The sequence below is a fragment of the Trachinotus anak genome, unplaced genomic scaffold (genome assembly GCF_046630095.1).
Source record: "Trachinotus anak isolate AG129_WGS33_773 ecotype Australia unplaced genomic scaffold, CSIRO_AGI_Tana_v1 ptg000011l, whole genome shotgun sequence".
Classification (NCBI taxonomy): domain Eukaryota; kingdom Metazoa; phylum Chordata; class Actinopteri; order Carangiformes; family Carangidae; genus Trachinotus; species Trachinotus anak.
The window spans coordinates 14333387-14360763 of NW_027273862.1; the positions used below are offsets into that span (position 1 = coordinate 14333387).

Consider the following 27377-nt stretch of genomic DNA (forward strand, 5'->3'; position numbering starts at 1 on the left):
AAGAGGACATTCAGCAATGCTGAGAGAGAGAGAGAGAGAGAGAGGTGGGGTCAAACTGAGAAGAAGAGAGAGAGTGGAGAGATGTGAGGTGAAGCACATAAAAAGAACAGCGGCACAACATGGATTTGCAAAGATAAGAGAGAAAAAATGGATAGCACAGGATATAGGCTTGGAGGAGACAGATATGTTCAAACATAGATAAAAGAGAGGAGGGTGAGAGTGATATACCTGGTTATTAGAGGCAGAGGGAGCAAAGGATAAAAAGCAAGGATGGGTGGAGTTAGAGTAATAGAGAAATGGGGGCTGTGGAAATGGTGGCTTTTTTCCTTGCTTTGTCCTTTCCTTTCCTTCCTCACTTTAAGCATGAATCATTCAGCAATCATTTATTTTTCTGTTGAAACATGACTTTACCCTCTCTACCTCCATGCTAACCTCTCTATCTTTGTATCTCACACTCTCCCCCTTCATCATATCTCTCTATCTGAAAATGAAAAAGAGAGGGAGCAGGGTGTTAGCACAGCCATGGTTCTGAAGGAAGCACAATGTCTGAGAGCAGGGTGTGTGTGTGTGTGTCTTTGTGTTTGTGTGTGAGAGAGAGACACGGTTTTAGCCCTTGAGGAAGCTTTCTTGGCATTTGACTAAAGGCTTTAGGTGTCATACGTTGTGTATGCATGCATGTATCCCTGTTTGCATTTGTCTGTATGGTGGGCACAAGTGTGTGTCTGCGAGTGTACCTGTGCGTGTACGTGGCATTGACCCATGTAAAGAGACGTGTGTGTGTGTGGGGCATACATAATGGATGCTCCGCCTGCTGCACACAAGAGTGCACAGTGCTGTGACAAATTCCCAGCTTAACAAGCTGTGTGTGTTTGTTTGTGTGTGTGTGTGTGTGTGTGTGTGTGTGAAAGAGAGAGAGAGAGGCAGGTAGAAAGACAGAGAGCGAGGGAGTGTGTACCATCCATAACTCATCCTAAAGAACATAGCCATTAGCCATGAGGTAAACTCTATGTACAGTATCTCTCTCCTTTTTCTCTATATACTGTATATCTATGGTTTCCTTCTTAATGTCTGTTGTATTGTATTTCCCCCCCCTCTTCTCCTCCACCCCTTCTCTCTTTTTCTATATAATTGTGTTGTCAGCTCTTCAAACAGGCCGTGGTATTCCCCTCTTTAAGAGTGGAAATGTCATTTGTTTCCTGAACCGTTCCAGAGAAGAGCAGCCAGAGTCCCCTACCTGTTAGACACTGATAGTACATTCTTACACACACACACACACACACACACACACACACACACACACACACACACACACCCACACAAACACAGTCACACACGTGCTGGATTCAGTTTCTTTTCAGTCCCTGAACATTGCACGTCATCTTGACTGTGACACACACACACACACACACACTTCCTATGTGAGTTATTGCTCCCCAAACACACATAATATGAGAAAAAAAACAGGCAGACAGGCAGATATTCTGGCCAATAAAGACAGATTAAGCCATGTAACTCAAAAATCAGTTTTTTTCATATTTCGCATTTCCTTTTTTTTTAACCCTGGGGCTGTGATGGCAGAGCTTATATTGTTGCACTCTGCAGGTGGAACAGGTTCAGAGTTTAAAGGTCAGACTGTTACTAGGCTCTCATAAGGCCTTTTCCATAACGCATCATAAACTGTAAATGTTGTAGCAGCTTTCCATTTCAGAGACATGTGGGAACAGGAGTCAGAGTTGATTTTCTCTATGTAAGACATTTTTATGGCAAAGGCTCTAGTAAGATTTACAGAAACCTTCCACTGTAGCAGCGTCGTAAAACATGCAAATGTTCTTGCGTTTGATAGTGGGGATTGACAGTGTTCTGTGATTCAAGACAAATATATCCTTTAATTATGAATAATTTATACTTTAAAAATAGCAGGAAAAAATATATGCTTCTATTAGAAAACGGCTGCCTATGTTACGTTTGTGCTGTACGTATCAGTACTTTTACAAATATCAGAGCCTCATCTTCTTGCAACAAAGAAACCACATTAGGGGCCTAGTTATACACACATCATATGTATGTGCAAGGTTATTGGAAAACAGCATTCATGAAATAAGTCCTGCTCACTGACTCCAAACCATACATTTAATGAATAGACACTGTTTCAATCCCAGCTGGATCTTTGTGAGGTCAAATGTTTAAAAATAGTTCAAACACACTAACAAATGACAACAAACCCAGACAGCAGATCAAAAGATCAACTCTTTGCAGTAAAATGCAAAAATGAGTTCAACTTTTTTGCTATTGCAGTCATCACTTTTGTCATGAAGGAGCAGACTTGAGAGGAGTATTTCACTGGAGACCTGTTTGTGAACAAACAAATTGTTCACCACTTTGCATGGATTACCTGACCCTGCAATATTTTTAATTCCACCAGAGGTGGCTTTAAAAGCACACTTACATATTCTTAGCAAGAGCAGAGTGCTACAGTCTTGATCCACAGTGCACATTGTCAGCTCTATCTTGGGCTTAGAGCAATTCTGAAGGCAGGGGGCAGAACCCAGAGGTGTCAAGGTGTCTGAGCCCTGCTGACAACGAGGGATACAGTGTACACAGGGCCGAGGAGCAGAAGAAAGGCTGTTATAATGGCAGACAGGAGGGCTGAAAAAAAATTATTCGTCCTTCTCCTCTATGCCTTCTGTAAACAAAAATGAGAAGAAAGAATGAGAAAGGTGGAGGGAGAAGTAGGGGGCTTGGTGGTAGAGTGGGAGTGATGAGGAGGATGGGGCTCTATTGTAATAGCCGGGTCAGAAGGATCGCTGCCATTCAGGATTGAAAAGAGGCCCCAATTAAATGACTTCATAGAGCAAGTGAGCTGGAACAGTGTGTCTGTGTGTGTGCAAGTGAACGTTGTTCTGCATGTGTGTACATTTGTGTGTGTGTGAGTGTGTGTGTGTGTGTGTGTGTTTGTGTCATTGCTGATACATTTTGGAATGTAGGTCTGAGGAGTGTGTGTGTGTCTGTGTGTGTGTCTGTGTGTGTGTGTGTGTGTGTTCCTTTGTGTGCGCACACGCGCTCACTTTTGTGGTATGGGGGACGGCGGGGGGGGGGGGGGGGGGGGGGGGGGGGGGGGGGTGACAAGGTACTTGAAGTGTCGCCATGGTGCTGTAATTAGCGAGCAGGGGTGAAAGGTCGGCCACAATTCTCCTCTCTCAAGAGCTGGGGGGGGGGAGCAGAAAGGAGGAGGGAGTGTTTTACAGAGCAAAGACTAAGCACACAGTGAAAGGAGGCTCCTGACTGAAACAGGAGAGAATAGAAAGCCATTAAGCAGTGTTAGTTTTGTAACGGTTATCCTCCCCGCTCTCCCCCTGCTGGCATATGTCGACGTGTTTATTGTCGAACAGTGTGTGTACGTGTGCAAGAAATGCAGGTCGGACACTATGAGTGCTGGGCTATGAATTTAAATGCATGTTTCAGTTGGTTAGCTTGTGATGCTCCTTTATCTTGACGTACCTTTAATCTTCAGAAAAAAAGAAAATAGATTGATCGTGAGTGTAAAGTGAAGGCAGACACAAGCAGAGCTGCAGTAAATAGATGCAGGTGGGTGCAATGAGAAGAAAAAAAGGGAGTGAAGGTAGAGGCAAGAGGAAGAGATAGCGGGATAGCGGGAGACAGCGAAAGAGAGAGAAAAGTACAAGACAGCTGCAGCTGTGAGAGATAAAGCCTGTTAAACACTGTCTGCCTTCCTGTTTGAATGCCTGTCTCTCTGTATGTTCAGATGTTTGCCTGTCTCTTGGAGTTCATCATCGCGACTCTGTAAGAACATTGTCCATTGCCACCATGTTTCACCAGACATTGCACGCCAGTTTCTCCACCCTGCTGCAGCGTATCAGTGTGGAAGCAGCGTATAAATTAGTAAAGCGACAAAACAAGTTCCCGCCATCTCATAAAATCTCCTGTAGATGTCCTGTCAGATCTCGCACTGCTGAGGAATGGTATTATGACACGTTCTGTTCTGCTCTCACACAGGAAAAGCACTCTCCTTATCAAAGTATAATGTCTCCAGAGGGAGTGGAAGACGATTGTTCTTGTCAGTTTGTCAGTTTGAGTTGAATAGAGAAGAAGGCCTGTTTATAATTGGAGACTCCTTCCACAGTCAGTAGAATTTTCATTACTTTATCTCATCCAGGTTCAACTACATGCCTGCCCATACACACCAATACACACATGCAAATAGACATACAATGTGCTATACCATCTTTTATATTTAAAGGTGTCACCTTGAGAGCGGGCAAGATGCAAATAACAAGGTGGTTACAAACTCAGTGTACTTCCTTGATGTGTGTTGGTTGTTTCAGGGGCACGGTATATGTGTATGTGTAAATATAGCTGCCTATAAAAAGAGCTTTGTAATGTGGAGGGAAAGATTAGCGTTCAGTGGGATAGCATGATGCGTGGGTGTCTAATGCAGAGACGGTCTGTTGCAGACATGAGGTCTCTTTTTTAGTTGGCATACGGTGATCAACGCACATGCTGCAAAATCTGCCAGTGACATGTGTGAGAGGGTATGCACATCTCTGTATGGGTTGAGATTTGTGCCACAGGACAACTGAATTTGAATAGTGTTTTGTGACATTTTAGTCACCAGGGAAATCTAATTTTGGACCTGAAATTAAAACAATTACAGCTCTCTAAAAGACTTTGAGGTGGATTTAATTGAACTTTAACTTTTTAGCCACAATTTTTATATAATGAAACTGGGTACAAAAGTCTACAGTATCAAATGATTCAGATTCACCATTTAAAGTTTTATTTATTCTCCTGTAGCAGTTTAAATTTTGGGTGCAAAAGAACATGAATGTACCACCTCTCTCTGTCCAAAAAAGCCTAATGCATTTTTTCTACAAGATGAACATTTGATGACCTTGCTTGAAGCCCTTTTGGAGCTCCTGAGTTTTCAGTCTCATAACTGTTTTGCATACAGTTCATCACATCAGAATCAATGCCAAGGCAATGTCCTTGCCTTTTGCTATGAGTGAACATTAATCGGTCAATTTTACTGAAAATGGAAAGAATTACATTTATGTATATTTGTGTTTGTATCTTTGTGACTATCTCTAATTCGTTGTCTTTTGTAATACAACCTAACTCGCTGCACAGATAATGTAATTTCAAATGATGATTTGAAGTCATTTTGTTGGTCGTGGGTGTGTAGCTTTGTATATTATACAGAATGTAAAATTGATTTAAAATACTTGCCTTGTGTAGATAGATCTATATAATAAAGTTACTCTAAAATCAAAACATTGACAAGACATGCACAAATATTAAATACAGTTTGAAATGAAATGCACAACTGGTGAAATGTTGTGTGTGTTTTAAGGCAGCGTATTTATATTAACATGGGATGATAAATTACAGGAAATTCAGATATTTGGATGAACCAGGAGAATCCCTAAAAATAAATCTGGCATCCCTGGGCAAAAGGAGCTGGTTTGATTATATTTGCAAACTACTCTTTTTGAAGAACCCAGATGATTTATAAACACAAATTTTGCTATCTGACAACAGAAATCTTGCTGCATATCTTTGTGTCTAGGCATCTGTGTGTGTACTGTGTGGATAACTTCATGAACTGTCAATCACAGAATGTCTGATTTGACATTTGTTAATACGTTCCTGTCTTTAGTTCCTTTCTTATATTTCCTAATTCTATTAATGGTAGTTTAAGTTCACCTTATGGCATTTGTGTGTACATGTGTGTGTTTGAGATTTAGACTTTCAGAATGTGGGCATTGAGTTGATTTGAGGTTATTTTGGCCAGTCCTCATCTCCTCAAGTGGTTTGTTTGAGGGTTAGAAGTGAAGTTTAGATAAAGGGCTTAGAAGCAAGAGGTCCTCACAAGAACATTAAGACAAGCGTGTGTGCAGGCCTGTTATCTTCATGTGTGCACTGTGCTCTACATTGAGGGAGTGCGCCTGTTAACTGTGTGCCAACTGGCACCCAGCCCTTGGCAGTGGGCTGGCGTTCGCGTGCCCGCTCAGCTCCCACCACCTGTCTGGTCCCTGGAAGAGTCACCAGGCTCCTGCAGGGAGGGCCTCCTCGGTGGGTGGGGTTTGTAGTGTGTGCATGTGTGTCTTTCGCGCTGTGTGTGTATGAGATGGGGGCTGTGGGCTGGGGGCTGGGGGGGGGGGGTTGCAGCCTGTGAAGAAGGGAGGCCAGGGGGAGCAGGGAGCAAGTTGGTCCCCTGGACCTCCAGATCTCTGCCACAGGAAGGGGTTTTACTGCAGAGACAGTCAGACTGGGACGGCCATGGCCTACACTGTGCGCTGCTACCTCCAGGAGCCAATGAAAATCTGCCTGTCCTTCCCTCAGTCCATCTGTCTGTCTGCCTGTCCATCTGCACCCTGAATTAGTGTCTCTGTCTTTTTGACTGTGTGTTTGCCTTTATGAGCCGAGAGGATGCCAGGAGAAGAGAAAGGGGAGACACACTGCTCCTCCCTCTCTCTTCTTTTCAGCAAATCAGTCACTGAAATATGTAACACGTCAGTTAGCTAACCCACTGCCTCCTAATTTCTCCTGCTGTGTTTGTTAAAGTATTACTCAAGAGCTCAGGAGGAGACGGAAAGATAGCAGTGAAAGAGAACTGTTAAAGGCTAGGCACAGTGTGTTGTATGGCTGCTGTGTGTGGGCGTAGTTGGTTTTCAGAAAACCCTTGTACTACCTTTCAGCGGGGGATTGTGTGAACATACACTTGCTCAATAATTTAGCCACTGCAAAGAGTGGTTCTGATTAAATAATGAAAGAGTTTGGCACTGATGATCAAGATCGTGTGTGTGAGTGTGTATGTGTCAGTGTGTGATTTTGCACTGGGGACCAGTTTTATCCGTCCACATGCTTGTCTGCTCGTGGACAGCACCCCAGCCCATAATAACCACAATCAGGGCCGAGCTCACACATCCTCATGAAAAGAAAAGTGCTAAAAATCATTTCAGAGCTAACAGTACAAAGCAGAGAACTCCTACGGGTCCATACACACTCACTAGGAGCATCAAGCTGTAATCAACATGAACAATCAGGGGAGTGAGAAACACTTCATTTTCCTTAAGTGTTTATTATTTCTGGCCCCAAAATAAAATGTGATAAAAAGGCCTATTGACAGCTCAGATTGATGCATCTCATGTGCCATTCAAGCCTGTGTCATACTCCGGCCGTGTGCCTCTGCTGTCACGCTCCTATTGCAGCTACTCAAAACACAAATCTTCACAAATAGCATAAACCCTCAAAGGGAGAAGTAGTTGTCACAGGTTCTTAGTGACCCCTGGCTTCATCTCTGTTTAGACACCCAAACTGTGATCATGTTGCTCATGGTTCAGGTGCAGGGCAGTGTTTCCATGCCTGTAGGGTGAAGGGTCAGAGGCTATTAAAGCCTGTTGCCGTCTCTGGGTTGGAGATGGTAATGGATGGCTGTAGACCACATGGCCAGTGGTTTTAGAGGTTGCAAATTGACCTTTGAACTCTATTGACCTGAAGGGTCCAGACAGGAGGCCACAGGTAGTCACCAGAGCAAAACCTCTGACCTCAGATCAGCATGGTGCAAAGGTCAAAGGTAATGGTTATTGGGTGATGCCTAAAAGTGTAACATTCATGACCAAGTTAATTGCCCTTCATGTTGACAGATCCCTATTCAGATCCAAGACCTTCATCAAAGTATTCAGCTTTCTAATTGTTATTTGTATTTTCTCATGTCACAACCGCATACTTACCCTGAAGTGGAAAAACAATTTAATAATTTCTTTTTCAATTTTTTAGATATGTGTGAAAGTTGAACACTTCTGCATTATTAGAATACAGCTAGAGATTTTTTATCCCCAATACTGATCAATTGAAATGTGAGGTCACTCCTGATCCCGCAGATTGTGCTATTCCTATTCCTAATTTTGACCACAAGATATATCAACACATCAACTTTTTTTTTATTTTTATTTTTTTGTTGGGATTTATATTGATAAAGTAGAAAAATAAACAGTTTCTTCTTCCCTCCTGTCTCTTTCCCATCCTTTCCTTTCTGCTAATGACCTGGCTCTACTCTCATTCCATGCTTGTGATCTCAAATCCACACAAACAAGCACACAAACCCAGTGCAACACAGTTTCTTCTATTACACCACAAAAAAACAAACTCACACAATGGCAACACAAACATACACTTAAATTCGAAATCATTGCTGGTCCTTGGACAAACCTTGTGTGTCATGTGTATGTGAGTGGGGTTGTGAAGCGGGGGTGAAGTAATGCAGTGAAGCTGTTTTTCCTATAATGCAGGCAATCCTTCATGTCTTATCTGAGGCTGCTAATGTCTGGGGCCAGTGGAGGCTGGAGTTTGCGATTCATGGCCTAGACCTTGGCTTTGTGAGAGCAGACATCAATAACCTCTCCCTGCCCAGCTCTGCCTGCAGCACCAGCAGCATCCATATGGCTCCTGGATGTTTCTGGCTTCAGTGCGAGTGTGTTTGCACACGCATGTGTGAGAGAGAGATTGTACAAAGATCAAAGGTTCAAGTAAGCTTGATGACAATGATTCAATAAGGAGGAAAGGAGAGGGGGGAGGCTGGGAATAAATGACACACAGCAATGATCTTTAACCCTGAGCTGCTCTGACTCAACACCTTTGCACTGATGTGACATAAATGACCACAAAGTGATCCTGAATACAACAAATGGTTGAATTTCATTATGCAGAGTAGTGGCAAGACAAAACATTAATCTGTTTTTTGTGTCCCACTATTATATTATCTTATGACTCACACTTTAGTTTAATGGATTTCTAAAAAGGTTTATTCTGGCTTCGAGTGCTGAGGGCAATGCTGAATAACAAGGCTTGTTTTGTAGGTGAAATGAACCTACAAGAGCTAACCTGGGCTACTGTCAGTGACCTCACAAACACTATAACTCAACTCTTCTTGCAGCTGTTACCATATAAAAGCTGTAATGAATTCTCTTTGCTGTAATACTTTTGTCTGAAGCACTTATAGGAAGTTGTTAATGTCATACGAATGACAATTTTCTCAAAATGATCCCAAAGTGTGACAGTTCTTAACAGCTGAACTAAAAGTGATCAATCACTACAACATAAGAATTCTTGAATTATTTTTGCAGAATATATTGTTTTTAGTTTAAATTAGTTTTATATGAATAATAAACACATGGGAAGTGCTGACTGTAGAATGTCAGATACATTCTGCTTGAAAATCAAATTGAGAAAATATTGTATTGTGGATCCTGTACAGGATACATATTGCTTAGTGGTCTCATAGCTAATATAGCATGCTGTGTATATGTGGATCTATTGAAGTTACAGACAAACACAAACCCAAAGAAAGACACAGTGATGTCCAGGCTCAGCTGGTGCACTGGCACTCTACAAACAGAATTTGTCACAGCGAGTTGTTCATTATTGATTCTATTTGGTTCTACATATCAAATATGTGCACAACTAGAACTGTTACAAAAAAAAAAAACACAACACCTTGTATTTTGTGTGTGTCCATGTCCAAACCGAGCATAATTGAACAGGTCGAGCATGGAGACAAAGCAGGAAGAATTTTTGCATGACACCTGGTAAACACAGTGAGAGTGTTTCAGTCTGGTTTGGATTGTAAAGGAATATAACAAAGGAGAGAAGAAGATAGAGTTAGAAAGCAGAAAATAAGATGGATTAAATAGAAGTGAAAATTGACTGGGGATAAGATTTTGGATCCGTTGCAAATGATTGTTTATAAAGAATTTTCTTGGTCTCTCAGCTTGGTTCCCCTGTTGTCTGTGATCCAGCATTGGGTTGATATGTTCCATATTCTTGTTTGTTGCTGCCTACATTTCCCGTTTCTTTGAGAACTCAAATGGCAAAATAAAAAGTAAGTTTAAGTGGGATGATAAAAACATTAAAATTGCAGGACAGATTTGGAGATGAAAACATAAAATATGTGACATCTGAGTTTTTTATTGAACACAAATACTAAGATAAGTGGATATGGAGCTGGCTGTTTGAAGCTCACATGGTGTGGTGTGTGAAATGCTTCTCTTTCCAACATCTGAAATGTTGACCTTGGCTTGAATTCAATAAGAACATTTTGAAGAATCTATGCAATCTTCACTTCTCTAAAGTCTAATTAAAAATAAAGTGGTCTTCATTAATTACTTGAAGGTATTCAATATATCACGTTACTATGACGTGTGTTGGTTGCTCAGATCGTCCAAGGACAATTTTTAAAGCCATTTTAATATGATTTTGAACACAAATGGACAGGAAAATTCCAAAACAACTTCCCAGATGGGTTTATCAAGTGCTCCAATTTTTTCACAAACAAATACCTTCTTTTAGATCCAGTGGACAAAGCAGCTCATCGTCTGTCTCTTTCTCACCGCTTGCTTATTGTTCACTGCCCTTTTAGCTCTAGTCTCCACCATCTTCTGATTAAAAAAACATCTGGTTCTCTTAACCTGGCGGATGATTCAGTGTACAGTCGATGTGTTTAAACTCGTCTGCTCGGTGTGCGTCTACTTGGTGTTTTTTGTTGGTGAATTTATAAAAGCTGCTGAGAGTCAACATTGTGGAGCAGCAAACCAAAACAGTGAGCTGAAATTGGCTAAAATCTCAGAGTGGAGTGTTGATTCTGTGTGTGATCAGCAGTACTAGCACCAGTACCCTTTATACTACAAGGAGCTGTTTGACTTAGAGTCAATAAAAGCTTTGCTCTCTAAATGTAACACAACATTAACATTTGCTTTTATCACTTATCACAAATTTAAAGTGTTTCAATTAAATGACTTTATTATCATAGTGTATCATATTGATTGGAATATTGATTGTAAGATACATTGATATATCAAAGCAAAAGAGTTATTACATCCAAAACTGGTCGAGAAATTGGATGAGAAATGATTCTTGGTGTCAAAATGCCCTTGTGCTGACTGAGCCACACATCTTGTGCTCCCTGAATGGAAATACATTGGGTATCATGTTTCTCAGATGGTAGATAAAAAGTGAGGCTAGCCTTTCTCCTTTGATAATAAGGTGACATTTTACTCGGCATAGTCCCTGGATAAAAGCCTTGCTTTTGCTGTCATATAGCTGCAGTACATCTGTTTTCCTCCTGGCCTTTCTTTGCCTTTCTCTGACCCTCCCCACCACCTCCCTCTCCCTCTCTCTCTCTCTCTCTCTCTCTCTCTCTCTACTTCTTTCTATAATTGGCTGTCATCAATTTAAAGCTTGCACTCATCCACTTTTATGTGAATGTTATTGACTGAATGAACCCACCAATGAATGAGAGATAACTTGCACTTTGAGCCAGCAGGGAGGTAGAACTAGAGCACACCTCTATCTTCTCTATTAGCCTATAGCAAGGCTTCCCTCAGAGACTGTCCCCCCTTGAAATTACTATAATTTTGCACATACAGCGTAGCTAAGTAGAGATAAAGTACCCAGAGTATATAAATAGACTATAGAAAATTCATAATTTTTCATAATGAAATTTCAGTTATTCAAAGTGCATGACCTTGTGGACTCACGTTCATTTATTCAGTCAGTCAGTGATTCATTCACTTAGGGCTTCCTGATCTGCCTCTAGAGGCTGGTAGGCAGCATGACATTTTCTTCAAGACAATAAATGTCATCTCCTCTTTGCAGAGCTGTTGAATAAAGCACAATTAACGCAAAAAAGAGAAAAGCTCTCCCTGGTTACTCATGTTTTCAATTTTATATATTTTATATATATTGTTTATTGTTTATTTGAGAAACATGGATGGTTCAAATATCAAGCTGACAATTTTATTAATTTTTCTTTTTCTTTTTTATTACCTCTTTAACGTCTATGTCTTTTAGTCTTTTTTTTTCTGGCACTAACTAGAAAAAAAAAGTAAATTATCCTTCTGTTCCTTTCACCCTCTTGCCTCTTCTAACATTGTTTCTTCCTATTCTCTATGTAGTTATCCATGTGTGAGAGAAACAAAGAAAAGGAGTTGTCTCAGTTGAGCAATACTCAACCCCCTGCCCCATTAATTAGTTCAGTAAATGCTGTCGAGATTACAGCAGGGGAAGTGAAGCATGTAAGTCAGTGAGGGATAAAGAAAGTGAATGGAAGAAGCAGAAGGGAGGGAGAGAAACAGAAAAAAAATCTGAGGACATTTCCAGGTTCACAGTAGTGAACTGTAGTGAATATGGACATGTTTTTTTTAGGACATAGCCCAGCAGATACCGTCTGATTAGAGGGTTTGTGCAGAGGGCAGTTAAGGAAGAGAGTGATGAGAAAGGAGAGGAAGGAGAAAAATATGAGTCAAGAAAATTGAAAGCTGTACATACAAAACAGAAACATTGTGTTTCCTTACTTTATCTCTGTCTTTTCTTCTCCCCTTCTCTCATGTCTAATTATTTCTCTTTCTCATTCCCCATACATTCTGGATATCTTCCTGTTATTCTCTCTTCTGCCTGCAGTTTTTCCACCCACTTATTAGACCCAGAGAAGAAAGAGAGAGGTAGACATGTAGACTGCTATTGTTCCATAGGCCAGACTTTGGTATCAGGAACTGGCTGAAATTCAAAAAAAATCTAAAATTCAACACTGTGAATATGAATGAATAAATATTATATGAATATTATTTTCATATCAAGTAATACGCCTGGAAATCATTGGGGAGTTTTGTAATGTTTGCAAGATAAAAGCTGCATTAAAGCTAAGAGACACAATTTTCTGAGCCTTTAAAGTCCATTGTTTTAGCAGAGGGACATGAACAGTGAATGTAACTGGTCATCGTAATCTCATTATTGAAGATTTCATTTCTTAGAATATACTTAATGTGTTAATGTGTTAATATCTTCTGACAGCACCAGCAGTAATCACCAAAATTTTGTCACTCTAAATCGATATATATAGTCTCAGTATATAGTCACAAATTCAATGTATGACATAGCTGCGCACATCTAACAATGTTCTAGTGTTTGCAAAGGGCATGAATCGCCCCTGTTTCTTCCCTCACCTCCACTCCACTGAGCTACTTGCATCCCTCTCTCCACTACCTGCCATTATGTGTAGCTGAGGTGGCTCTAATGGCCCGTGGCTCTCCTTTCCTCCACCTCTTCCCTTTCATTTTCTCATAACAAGCCCCCTGCCCTCTCTCACTGGAGCTCAGACAAGATTATCCCTCTGTTATTCCACCTTCCGCTCTGTCCCTCACTTCCTGGTGGTGCTCCGGCATGACCCCACAGCGGCAGGAAATGGGTATTTGCAACAGTTCTTTCTCTCTCTTGCCCTCTCCCTTGCTCCATGCCACTCTTGCACACTATTTCTCTCGCCCCTCCCTACGAGCGCATGGGCTTAGAGCAGGTCATTTCAAGCATCTTGAGTGCAGTAAGGCAATTACTCTCCCTTCTGGTCACCTCCAATGACACTTCCATCACTGCCTGCTCGACTTTGAGTGGGCCACTCCTCTATCATCCCCTTTCTTAACACAGTGGGAGTCACCACTCACACTACAACTCACATCTCTACGACTGCTGATGTGCGACAGTCAGCCTATCAGCCTCAGAATCCTCTTTTTGCTGCTGGTCTGCAGTGGTACTATCATCACATCAAGGTGCCATACTGTTGGTTATCTGTCGCAGCAGAGGAGACAGGAAGATGGAGGCCAAGACCAGGGAACGTATTTCCTAAGTGTATGTTCATCTCAGACTGGCTTGTTGAGGGAGGAGCCATCCGTCATCCGTCTCCACGCTCTGTTTGTTTCCCCTTCATTACAGTCCCTCTCTGCTCTGCTCCTCATCACAAGTCCTACATGAACAGACTGCGACGTGTGGGTCTCTGAGTGTATTTGTGTGTATGTGTGTGTGTCTGATTTATGGCGAGCATGGTCTTAAGCAAGAGCCAGTAATAAATTCGGTGACATCACAGCAAGAGGGGAAATCGAAGTGTTGCAGCACTTACTTACAACCCCTTCATCGTACTACTTTGTGCAGTGGTTATGATCACACACACACACACACACACAGAAAGAGAGAGACACTTTTCTGCAGGTCTAATTGAGGGTGTGATCGTTAAGAGTGCTGTAAATCCTGCTGCAGTGGTCACTGCTAAAAGTGCCTGTCTCGCTATGACAGATTTTGCTGGTTTGTTTACTTTGACAGGAAATCAATCGTACATACACACACACACACACACACACACACACACACACACACACACACATGCACGCGCATGCACATACGAGTACAGCTTATGGTCTATCCTTGCAAACAAATATCATCTAAATCACACAGCTCACTGTGGGACCATATTGGAGATGGTGTTACTGGGTACTGTTGGGACAGCAGGCACACACGTACACACACAGATCAGGTCTGAGAAAAGACACTGGTCTTGCCAATGCGAGTCTGCAAGACTGATGAAGCTAATTTTGTAATAACAATGTCCTGACAAAGAGGAAACTGTTTCATCATATTCTACCTCTCCATAAAGTCTTTGGAAAACTTTACTCATCATCTGTATCTAATAGGAGAGGTGTCTGCAAGGAGACACATGCTGTTTCCATCCAACTGTCGAGCAGGATTTACACACACTTTGGAGATGCTGCCAGAAAAGTGAAATAGATACATTTCCATCTTGTGGGCTGAAGTATTAATCAGTCCCTGAAAGAAAATACAGTAAAAACTGATGAATATATGATAAGTTGTTATTTTGACCAATGTTAGGTGATGTGAACACGTCATTAATATAAAGAACACAAAGTATACATGAAGGTTCACTATAGCACTGAAGTGACTGTGTTAGCCATTTACATCATTTATCAAGTAAAAACAACAAATATTTTTACACTATAGCTTTAAAACTTTTCTCCTTTATCACGATGAACTACATTTGGAGGGTTTTGACTGTAGGTCAGACAAAACAAGCAAGCTTAGCACATTTTCCATTATCTGTTACATATTCTCAAAATGATTCAATGAATATTTGAAAAGGCAGTCATATTCAACCGAATAATAACAGATAGTGGAAAGAATTGTTTTTTACAACCCTGTTTAGTGTTGCACCGATATTTTACCTACAGCATCATGGAGTGTAACAGGCCTCTGCTTGGAGATGAATTGATATGCAAAGTCTGTTTCACTGTGTATTCAGTATGTGCTTGCTGTAGTAAGTGCTTTATTATTGATTTCTTATATTTTGTAATTGGAAGTGACTTGATTATTAGCTCTTTAAGTGACAAAACACTGAGTTATTTTGGTGTGTACAGTGAATTCTGAAAGACAAAGCCTGAGGGAAACAGCCCACCTCCCCTCTCTTACAAAAATGCTTCTCCCCTTCCTCTGTCTGTTCCCACGGTGACCAAGCTCAGCAGCACCATGGTTACAACAGGACCCTTTGAAGCCATCTCAACCCCCACCACCCCCCAGTTTTTTTTTTTTCTTACTCTGGTTCTCCTCCCTTGATCCTTTGCTCCCCCCTTTCCTCCTATCTTTTAGTAAAGGAGAGAGTTGTTTTGACCTCAGCCATAAATGATGTTGACACCTTAACAAGCTGCACAGCCAAAGACAACGCACTCTCACACTTGCTCAGTGGGTAATGCAAACCTGCAGTTGAGCGTTATCTCAGTTCTCACACACATAGCACAAAAGAACACATTGTTAGTGCTCATGCTGCAAACTGCTGAACGTAGTCTGTGTGGCATGAGGTCAGTTTAGGCCATTTAAGGCTCAAAGAACCATGTTGAGTCCAATTCAGACTTTATTCCATTTTGTTCTTAGAGTCTCTTTTGAGAGGTTTACCAAGGTTCATCTCTTTTTTGTGTCATGCATAAATGCTCCACATAGAGAATTTCTCCACAGTGAGTGCCGAGATTTATACGGCTGGACAGATTAATCTGTGGAAAAAGAAAGAGAGGAGAGAGAGAGAGGAGGGATTCTTGGAAGGCCTTTCCTCCTCATGCTGGTGGAGGACCAAACAGCTCTCTGCAGGATGAATAGCTGTGATGTCAGGTGATTGCCTCTCTGTTTTTAGCTAGTTGTCATTTTTTTTTCCTACTGTGATTTTCAACAGAGAAAACATCCTTAAATATAACCATAGCTGTGGCAGTTGGTTTGTTTGTTAAAAAACAAAAACAAAACTGCTGTCAGATATTGTGTGTATGCGTTTGCGTGCTCATGTGTCCATGTGAGTCTGTCTGTCTGTGTCTTGGTATATATTGTGCAGCGTTTGGCACTTGTGCAATACTTTTGATAGTGCATTTCTAATGTTAAAACAATGGTAAGAGAAAATGGCAATGGGACAAGAAGGGGAGGACAAGAAAGAAAGAGGAATTCGGGAGGCAGTGAAGTGGTCAGATTAGAACGGTGATGTGATGAGAGGATTATAGAGAGAAAGACAACCATTTTCAGTCCTGGATGGAACTAATAACAGGGGACGGATAAGATGTAGGGAGAGAGGAGAAGAAGAGTCAGAAGAAAAAGGAGGAAAGAAGGGACAGCACAAGAGGTACAGAGGTACATCATTTGGTCATTATTATTGTAAATATAAATAAAGTTGTATTTAGATCAACTGCTTTGTGCTTCACGTCAGGGAACAAATGGTGTCCCAGCTTCTTTATCAAACTGGCTGTGCCCTGCCCTCCCTCATCCACCCGACCTTACCTCTGTACTCTGACTTGCCCTTGTTTTCAACTCAGTGGCTGTATTTCAAACACTGGGGCATCACGCAGAGGTGCCACTGTCAAAATAACTCTAACGCTAAGAACACCAGTATGAGACAGTAATTTGTTTTTATCTTTGTAGCAGCAGAAAAGAAAGAGTGAGAGCAGAGCCACACAGAGAGAGAGAGAGAGAGAGAGAGAGAGGCAGACAGACACACAAGGAGGGAATTATGCATTTAAAATCTAACCACAGATAACTCCACCCAAACAGCCCCTTGTGCATGTGTGCGTTTTTGTGGATGTGTTGTTTGCATATATGCGCGTGCATGTGTGAGTTTGAATGTATAAAGGAGCATCCTTCTGCTTTGGCAGAGGATCACAGAGTGTTAATTCAGTTGTTATCCTTGTTTGAAAATGGAGTTGGCTGCTGTGTGTGTATGAGCTGTAGCTGCCCATATGCGTGTGTGTGTGTGTGTGTGTGCACGGGTGTTTGGCATCAGACTGGAGGGTTGCTGTGGGTCCACGCTGGCGTAGTTGAGACTGGAATGTGATTGGTGGGGACATCGGGCCAAAGGCTGCCCAGGCTAGCGACTGCCACTTGGTAGAGTGCCCCAGCTAAACACAGGCCAAATCTGCAGAGATTCACCCTTATTCCTTTCTGTGTGCTGCTGCTGCTACTGTCGTATCGCTCACATTTTGGCAGTTCTTTTTTTATGTGTTTCATAGAAAGAATGAAAAAGAAAACACAACCTCCATATATGAGTCTTATGGTAGAGTTTTCTTCTCAGCTTCTTCTATATGATTTGATTTGTCGCCATAATCATAATTACGCGTTATCAGAGGCAGTGTTTTCGCTCTCGTCAAGGAGAGGCCTACCATTTCAGCACTGTGATGTAAAATCTACTACCACACAGAAGCAGTTAGAAACTATTTGATTCTCCTCTTAATTAGATGTTTACTTTTTACCTTGAAGTGCCCTCATAAAACGGCAGCCTGTTATTTACGTTCGTTATCCAACATGGGGGCGTTAACAGCGTCACTCTTCACCAGGGAAAAACAACAAAATCTGTGTGTTATTCAGCTTTGAATGGAAGGAGGGAAAGGCAGAAGGACAGAGGAGAAACAGAGGAGGAGTGGAAACAAAGAGGGACAGCGAGAGAAGTGACAAAAAGGAGAGGGAGAGATGATTAATCCAATCAAACCTCTTAGTGTTTCATCAGTAGGCATTGTTCTAAGATGGCTGCCTCTCCCCAGCTCAGTCTGTGGGCTGCGGCTAGGCTAACACACAAGCTAATCCCAGAATAATATGGAGATGAGGGCAACGCTGAGGACGGGGGCTGTGCCAGCAGATTAGTACTAGCAAAGGATTCACTCACAGACACACACACACACACACACAAACACTGGGCATGGGATAGCGAGACAGACAAAGATTGAGCGATCCTGTGTGAATGTGTGTTGCTGGTATTGCCGTGGAGTGTGGCAGAGTTGAACTGAATTGCTGAGGATTCATGGACTATAGCCGTCTCAAGCTGAAGAGGTCATGTGCATATATCTGTGTGTTCTCTGACGCATGTGTGTGAGAGTTTAACACTTCATACATTAGTTGCTCTGTCGTTAAACGGAGGGCTCGCGTACAAAAGTAATTAAAAAGTAGTGTGTGTTGTCTCCAACTGTATAAAGATCTTGAAAAATGACACGTTTAAGGCATGTTGCCGTTTACATGCTATTTTCAAACCACTAACATGCACAGGAATGGCAGAGCTTGTGTTTGTTTAACACATATGAAGAGCACAATATCCCCTCTGCCTCATTTTTTCTATCCCCTTCCCTCAACATTTCCCTTTTTATTCTGCTTCCCGTGCTATCTAGCTCAATCTGTCCCCCTGTTGATCCCCCCTCCCCCCTCCCCTCCCCTCCCTGTAGCATTTTCTGAGATGACAGGAGGGTGTTTTTCCTTTGTTGGGGAGCTGCTCGCACATTCTCTCCTCTGTTGACAGGTAAAAGGCATGAAAGATACTAAAAGACTGAGCATGATGGAATCCTCTGGGGAGGAGGAGGGGCGGAGGGAAGGGGGGGGGGTGGGGGATGATAGCAAAGTAGGAGAGTAGGAGCAGGGGGAAGCAAAAGGAACTGAAAGATAGAGTGCTAAAGCTTGGCTAAAGGTAAAGTATTTAGTGAGAGAAAAGGAAGGATTGAGTCACAGGAGGGAGGAGGTAGGGGTGAGGAGGGGAAGTGGAGGAGGGTTTGACAGTCTGTGACCTCGGGTAAGTCTCTTCGACTGTGTGCTGATGCGTGAAACCTGAGCACACGCAGTATTAGCACGCCTCACTTACTGAACACAGCAGAGGCCTGACACAGGGCAAGGCAGCCTCCTTATACACACGCTCACACACACACGCACGCACACACATGGGTTTCCAACATACATACATTACAGGCACAGGGAGAGCCACATCTAAGGATGCACTTACCCACAGTTACGATACTCATGCACACACAAAGCTGCAGCCTTGTTGTAGGATAGTGTGTTAAATCCAGAAGCGCAATGGTGAGTGGAGAAGGTCAGCTCAGGCCCTCCAACAGGCCCCGAGGTGCTCGTGCTCCGCTGCCCCTTCAGCTGCTCTCTGCTGCCTATGTACGTGTACAACTTTTGTGTTTTCTTGGCGCCCGGCCAGGCCAGCCTGTGCTTGTGGCCTCGTACAGTTGTGTGATTCACAACTTGCCTAAGGCAGGTTGAACCATCGTCCAGCTCTCTCTCTCTCACTGTTTCTCTCTCTCTTCTCTTTCCTCCTCCCTGTGTGTAAGTTAATGGGTTAACCATCTCTGTCCAATAAGCAGGGATAATTGAGACAAACAAGCCAATGAGGAAATGTCACAGGAGAGCACAAGTCAAGTGAAAAACACACTGCCGGCAGCTCTTTGTGTGTGCTTGCAGTGTGTGTGTATGAATGGGCGCAATTAAATATTAAAGCAAGTACACTGGATTGTGTGGGCTATTCTTATTTGTTCACATGTACATAAACATGTGAATGTGCGTGTTTGCATACTGTGTGTGTGTGTGTGTGTGTGTGTGTGTGTGTGTGTGTGTGTGTGTGTGTGTGTGAGTGTGCATGTGATCCCACCCTGTCAGCCTGTTGTCAGCTTCTTTGTGGCGTTTTGCTGTAAAGCAGGATTCTCCTGCTGCGTCTGCTCTCTAGGTTCCCTCAACTGCGTTTGCATACCATACACCTGCCCTTGGGCAATTGCACAGACAACACAACCACATACGCCCCGTGTGCACACACACACATACATATACACACTACACAGAGGAGCACGCAACACACATGTACACACATATTTGTTAATCAAATGAGCAGCACTTTTAAAGATTCCCTCCCTCCTTCACCGGTTCACTACTTCATCTGTGGTTCTCTGCTCTTCTGTCTAATAACAACGGGACTCGCTGAGAGGCAGCAGATCTGATGTGTTTGATATGGAGACAGATGAAGGGTTGGAAGATGCAGGTAAGAGAGCTGAGTGACTATAAAAAGCCTCATCAGAGCAGAGACGTGTGGCGCGATGCATTCCCTCGGCTGGGAACAAGGACGCTTCTGTTGTCTGTGCTAGAAAGCAGGTGTGCCACAAGGCATTGTGGGAGGGATATGATATGATTGCACATCAGTTTGTCAGCTCTGGCCAGCCCCCCCCCCCCCCCCCCCCCCCCCCCCCACCCCCTACCTGGCTCCCTCGAGTGTGTGTTTGTGTGTGCGTGTGTCGGCCACAATAAGGGCCAGCAGCCATTTAAAAGGGAAATCCACTTTAAATCAGGAGTGACAGCATTCTGGTGGAAATGAGGGGTTCAAGCTTGATTTGTGAATATTAAAGTGTGACTCTCAAGGCAGAAAATGCAAGTGCTGAGAGGCTCCTGAAGATCCCATCAAAAGATTTTTGCAGTGGAAATCAGGTATGAGTGTTAAAATGTTCTTTTTTTCCTCAAACTAAGAGGAAAAAAATCTGTCAATTGAGTGCAATCATTTAGTCTGTTTCCGATTCAGATCAATTCAGTTCCTCAGTAAGATGCCATTGTACTAGTATGGTGTGTTGATTAGAGTGGTTTGAACATCACTTCTTTGGAAAATGTCAGCTCAAGTGGAGTGAAGAATCATTGCTCACTATATGACTGTCATATCTGTAACTGGGACATGACCATAGTTCGACCACATTGCACACGAAACTGACACGTTCATGTGTACACGCTGGCTATGGTAATGCATCTCTGGCTTCTAAAATAAAAACTTACTAACCTTGTGTCTGCAGTTCCTTGCTAATACTTACTTATCTGGCCCAGCAGCAGTAGCCTTGTTGCTCGCTACAGTGTTAATGCAAATTTAGTTCTGCTGAGCAGAAATCAAACCAGATGTGCTGTGTGTAAAAGTCAGTCACTGCTGCCTTTGGCTCAGGGAGCTCGTTTTATCCCACACTTTGACAAGAATTTCTCTAGACCTCTGCGGTCTTCACTGGAAGTGTTAGGTTACCCATGGAGATATCTGCTTTGTTTTGCCAAAATAAATTATCAAAATAGACTCTCTTTTGCAGTGTTGCCAGCAGGGTCTCCAGTACATGAATCTGTTAACTTGAGACGCGAGTGTTTATCTTCACTGTCCTTTATAAACTGAGTTAGGCAGGATTAACAACACTAAAGCCTCATCAGTTGTTGGACAGTGGCCTGAGATTATAAACCAACCCTTCTTTTTTTTAACCTCAATACTTTTTCCTCTTTCTCTTTCTGGTTTGTGATTTCCTTGTCGTGTCGGATTATTTATCTGTTTATCTGCCAGCAGCGTGTAAGCTAAGGAAAACATGAATCTTGAAGATTGTTTTTTTTTTATTATTTTTGTATTATGCATTCTTTCTCGGTTCAAAAAAAATATACTGCTTTTGTCTAGTGTTCATGAACTGTCCCTTGTTTGCCAGCTCTTTTGATTTCAAGGTCGAGCTGGTTTAGCTTTTGGTGAAGGAAGAGACGGACACATTATGCATGTGCATGTACACACCTTTGCTGTCACACCAAGGTGTGACTGCACCGGGTGACAGGGCCAGCACCGGAGATGAGTGAGTCTGCATCGTTGAGGAGTTTGTGACAGGTGTGGGACATGCTTTAGATGAATGTGTGCCCACTGTGGGCCAGTTTGTTGTAATGGACAAAGAGGTGTGCGAATGAATTGCAACCATATTAGGTTATGCGACAATAATTGTATTTTGAGAGCAGGTGGTTCACATCCAGTGACTGAGCAAACATTCACCCTCATCTTTGATATATAGGCAGGTTCCTAAAAAGCTCTTTTGGGGTAATGACCAAAAAGTTCATCCAGCAATCAGTTTGTTGTTGCTGCTGTTTCTCCTTCTTCTCACCAGACTAGAAAATGTGAGCTCTAATGGTAAACAGTGTTAGTCATTCCACATCATACCGCTCCATACACCTATCAATGACCTCTGCTGTTTTTATTACATGTATTTCCTCTCACACACACACACACACACAATCTGCAGATGGGTGACAAATTAAAAAGACACAGGAGCCATAACAGCTACACTGCTCCTTTGCAAAGATTCTCTGAAACTCTACTGGACACTATTAATTAATGCAAGAACGCTAGCACATGGTTCTCCACTTTTTTTTCAGGATTTCTTTAATTTTTCAATAGCCGCAAACATTTCTCTAAGAGATAATAAATGTCTACTAACTTGAAATATAATGTGTGTCTTTTTTGTTTTCTCCTTTCACATGTGAATCAACCTCCTCTTCCTCCTCCTCATGGCCACTGCACACCTCACCTCTGATCTTGACCCCTCACTTCATAGGTAAGTGCTTAAACTCATGTGCACACACGCACACACACACGCACACACACACACACACACACACACACACACACACACACACACACACACACACACACACACACTCTCTTGCATATTGCTCAGTTACTGTATCTGTGATCTGAGACCATTGTGTGATGCTCGTGAAGTTCTTAGCGAGGCCAAACTCCTGGATAATGTTGCTAAGAAACAGGAGTGTGTGAAAGTGCACAACTGACCTTGGTTGCTGTCCTGTTGACACTGAGGTGAGGATCTGTGGTTACACTGTAAACACACTGAATATCTCTCGGAAGAGCAGACTATAATATCTTTCAGAATGTCGCTTCTTTATATCAGAGCTTTTTTGTTCAATACTATGTGTATGTGTGTGTGTGTGTGTGTGTGTGTGTGTGTGTGTGTGTGTGTGTGTATGTGTGTGTGTGTGTGTGTGTGTGTGTGTGGCTATGTGCGTGTGTGTGCGCATACATTTGCCTGCATGCATGTGTGGTGCTCAGCTGGCCTGGCGAGAGTTGTGTAATTGCAGGGTTATTGCTGCTGAGCCTGATGGGTAATGACACATTTGCAAATTAATTCTCAGTGCTAGGCTGTGATTAGCATACGGAGAGAAGCATCTCACACACATGCACACGTGCTCACACACACTTCGCAGGCTTCTAATCACCAGTGAGAGGTCAGGTTAAATGGGTGTGTGTAATGGTGGAGTGGGTGCGGGTCTCAGCAAATAAGGGTGAGTGAGGGGTGACAAGATACTATTTCTCATCAGATTTCATATGTGGCGACTCTCTTCAGTCCAGCCTATTTATTTTTTCAAATCAAACTCTCAACTGTTCAACACAAATACCCCTTCATTTCTTTTCTTTACTGCTGGCTGAGGCATGAGGACATATAAGAGGGTTGGTTTCTGTATGCACGCATGATAAATACTCATTCTGGGATTTTGGTCTTTGAGATTTCACATCCCCACATTGTTCTCTCTGAGAAGCCCACACCTGCTCTAAAGAACTGACCTGTTTTTGCAATAATGTCAGAGTGCAGGAGTCTACAATGTGTGTGTGTGTGTGTCTGTGCACCTCCAGAGGCTGTGTGTTATAGGGAAAGATTATAGTGATGCCTTATCTTTGCTTTCCTTGCTGTAGAAGAAGACAGACCATCTTTCAGTCCCTTCCAACATACACATACACACACTCTCACACACACACACAACAATTGAGAGAGTGAATATTTTTTGCACGGGGTGAGGGTGGGTTATAAGGAAGTAATTACATAGTGGGTTGACAAGAAGTGGGCATGGCAGGTTTGTGAGAGAGAGAGATCACTACTGCCTTCTCAAGCTCTCTCTCTCCCTCCCATCACCTGCCTTCATCTTTTTCCTTTTACTTTTTTCTAACACCCTCTTTTCACTTGTTTTGTTCTTCCCCTCTCCCCTTCCCTTCTCCTCTCGCTCTTCCTGTTACTTCTTGATCACAGTGTTTTCAGTCACACATGCTGCCTTGGTCCCGAGGGAGCTTTTATAGTCTTTCAGTGTGTGTGGGTGTGTGTGTGTGTGTGCGCGCGTGTGTGTGTGTGTGTGTGTGTGTGTGTGTGTGTGCGTGCGTGTGTGTGTGCATGTGTGTGCATGTGTGTGTGTGTGTGTGTGTGTGTGTGTGTAGGTTCCTTCTTCTGCAGTGCACTTGTCAAAATATAACTCATTACGCTACCTTAAATAACAGAAGACAATTGCTATTCTCTAGCATTTCCTGTCCCTTAATGAGCAGCAAAATAAAAAAAAGAGAAAAAAAAAGGATGATTCGTTCCCATTACTTGTCCCCTTCTATCGCTGAACGGTGTTACACTCATAGTTTCATTTTGAGGCAGTAACCTGTGACATTTCCCTCTAAATAATGTCTTCTACTCTCTGACTCACAAAACCATTAAGAAACAATAGAGGCTCTATTTCCTGCACGAGTTCATGGTGTTTCTTGCGTCTCTGTCAGTAAAAACCCTCTGATGCACAGACATTGTTTTGCGTGTCCAACAGCTGTGTCGGGAATAAGGTGATAAAATACTCAGAATAAGCAGATAAATCTCTCACAGAAACAGTACAGCTTGTTGAATGACTTTTAATAATTAGTGCAATGCAAATGCACTGCAAATAAAAATGAAGGCAAGGATCTTGGGTAACCTGTTCTTTTTAAAACACTTTGAACAAAGATGCTCCAGCTGCCCGGAGGCAGGAAGCAAAAGTCAAAGATGTATTTCGCAGTAATAAACATGTTTAAATGTACTCTCTTTGAAACATTAACATGCCTTTATTAAATTTTTGAGTAAACATCGGGATGTGCCTCGCCCGCAGTGTGGTGCTCCTGATCTTCATCTTGTCCACCTTCCCGGAAATTGGATGCTGTATTTTTAGTTCTCTGTCTGTCTCTGTCTGTCAGTGTGTCATCAGACTTGATGGTGTAGCACCTCAGGGGGACACGTCACCTCTCAACCTGTCTCACAAGGTGCAAGACACTTCAACACCTACTTCACACACACACACACACACACACACACACACACACACCTGTGCTAAACAGCAGAGGAGCACGCACATGCCTTCCAGTGATGATAATGTGTATTGTTTGCACACATGCAGCTCTGTGTGTACAATATAGAATGAAGGTTGTGTAAATGTTGCACAATATCACTTATCTTATATTACAGCATATACACCTACACATTGTTGACACATTGTAGCCTACTTGTCTTAATTAAACATTTACCAATTTCCTGTCTTTGTATTAATAAAAGGGCTTTGTTCTCAGAATATCTCAATCTCTGGACTCCCCTCCACTTCCACACTTGCTCTCTCCTCCCGCCTGTCTTGCCTTCTTCCTTCAGTCATTAGCCCCTATTAGCGATTATTTGCCCTATATGCCTGTGAGCATGCCTTCCACGCCCCCACTCCTTCTCACTGTGCTTGTTGTGCTCGTGAATATGTGTTGTAGAGTTTTGTTTCCTGTCCTCTGGGTCTTTATGAAGACCTCCTCAGACTGCCTCCCTCCCCTTCCTCACTAAACCCCTGCCCCCACTCGTCTTTCTCCCCCACTGTGAATTTCATAGAATGGGTTCGAGAGCAAGACAGCCCTGAGGTTAAACTGTCCTGCTAGACTATTTCCCCATCATCTCTCCCTTTCTCTTTTTTTTTTCTTTCTCTCTCTTGCCCCCTTCTCTCTGCTGGCTGCTTTCCTGCAGATAGTTAACTCCTCACCCCTACTGCCACCATCTCAGTCAGGTTTGTGTGTGGAGCAGGCTACAGCATAACACAGCAAGTTAGTGTGTTTATTCATGCATGTGTATGTGTGTGTGATGAAAAGCAAGAGAGAGAAGGGGGGAAAGTCTGTTGTCAGCGCAGCATGGTGAGCAGTCTGTGCGCTAGGCTGCACAAGCCAAGTTTCCTAGACGGACACACAAACGCACCCACACACTCGCAGACAGAGACGAGGACTCTCATTTTCAGAGACGAGAATGGAGGCGGGGGATCTTTTATATTTTCCTCTTCCAAACACGTAGCTGTTCTATTGTGAGCTGCCCTTGAAGACCCACCATACTCTCTCTGCACTCTCTATTGGTTGACGCTTTCCTACTGTCTGATACAGTGTGAACAGATGCTCCCTTGATAGTCGTTGGCCTCTCGCTGTCACAGGGGCTGTCCGATCAGCTGTCACCCTGACTCCAAATTGAACTGTGACCACTCTCCTCCTCGGGTGAAGCATCAGCAGTGGCCGGTGTTTCCCTCTCATCTGTACCCTGGCCTCTCCTATCTCTTTTTTCGAACAACCCCCCACTCCCCACCCCCTCTCTCTCAAACACACACACACAGACACACACACACAGAGAGAGAGAGAGAGAGAGACTTTCTTGCTATCTGGCTGTGTTGTTGCCTGGAGGGAGTTCATTCTGCCCTCCTTCTCTCCTCCTCTCCTCCACCTCCTTCTCTCCGTATCGGCAGTGAAAGAGAGGGAGGAAAAAAAAAGGGAGGGTGAGAAAATGAGAGAGCGACAGAGAGAGAGAGAGAGAGAGAGAGAGAGAGTGGCAGCAGTATAGTGGAGGAAGCAGAGCCGACTCTCCTCTGATCATCTTTCTTGGATAGAGGGATAAAAGACAAGTCCCGGAAATCAGTCGTTGCTCTCGTCTGCAGGATTTACCCAGCCTGTATTTTATCCTCCTTCCTGCCTCTTTTCACCTCTTCATGGCACTGGACCGCTAGCTTTCACCTCTTTCCCCGGCTGTCCCGACTCTCTGGGTGTGCGTTTGTGTGTGTGCGTTTAAGAAAGAGCTGACCCTTTGCCCAGGGGTTCTGGAGCAAGAGCGAGGGGGTCGAGAGCGGGGGTGTGCTCAGGGATTGACCCCTTGCACCGCTCTGTCTGTGTGTATCTGTGTGACTGTCTGTGTCTTTGTGTATGTGTGTTTGTGTGTGTGTGAGTGTATGTGCATGTGTGTGTCCTAGCTGGCTGGGCGGTCCCAGCCTCACGCTTGGTTAGCGAGGACCAGAGAGCGGGGATGACAGACTGAGTCCCAGCCCAGCCTCCCCACACACAGAGCCTTGTTTCTGGGTGGCTGCGAGGGCACAGCCCCTCTCTAGTGCAGTCATCCAGGACAGGACGCCTGCCTGCGCGTTTGAAACAAGTTGCTCTCTCTTCATGACACTTAAACAGTAACCATGTTTGGACTAAAAGCACCACTTTACTACTTGCCAGGTAAGCCAGTGGCAATTTTATGTGATGTACATCTTTGTGTGTTTTTACACTTAAATGCTTCCAAATTGATTTTGTACATGCCCAGTGGTATAGACAGCGTGCATACGTGTAGGTTTGTGTTTGCCTGTTCTGG

The 27377-nt window shown here is 43.2% G+C and overlaps 1 protein-coding gene across 2 annotated transcripts in view; it reads left to right on the forward strand.

The window, feature by feature from the left end:
- gse1b (Gse1 coiled-coil protein b) overlaps positions 1 to 27377 on the forward strand; it is a 165921-nt gene that overhangs the window by 75823 nt on the left and 62721 nt on the right. The window contains exon 1 of one of the 2 annotated variants that reach the window (XM_071488247.1): positions 26644 to 27244. The exons of the other annotated variant lie outside the window; for it this stretch is intronic. Coding sequence (XP_071344348.1) covers positions 27208 to 27244 — 37 coding nt within the window. The 5' untranslated portion in view covers positions 26644 to 27207. Of the gene's footprint in view, positions 1 to 26643; positions 27245 to 27377 lie in introns of those variants that run through there. 2 annotated transcript variants of the gene reach the window in all.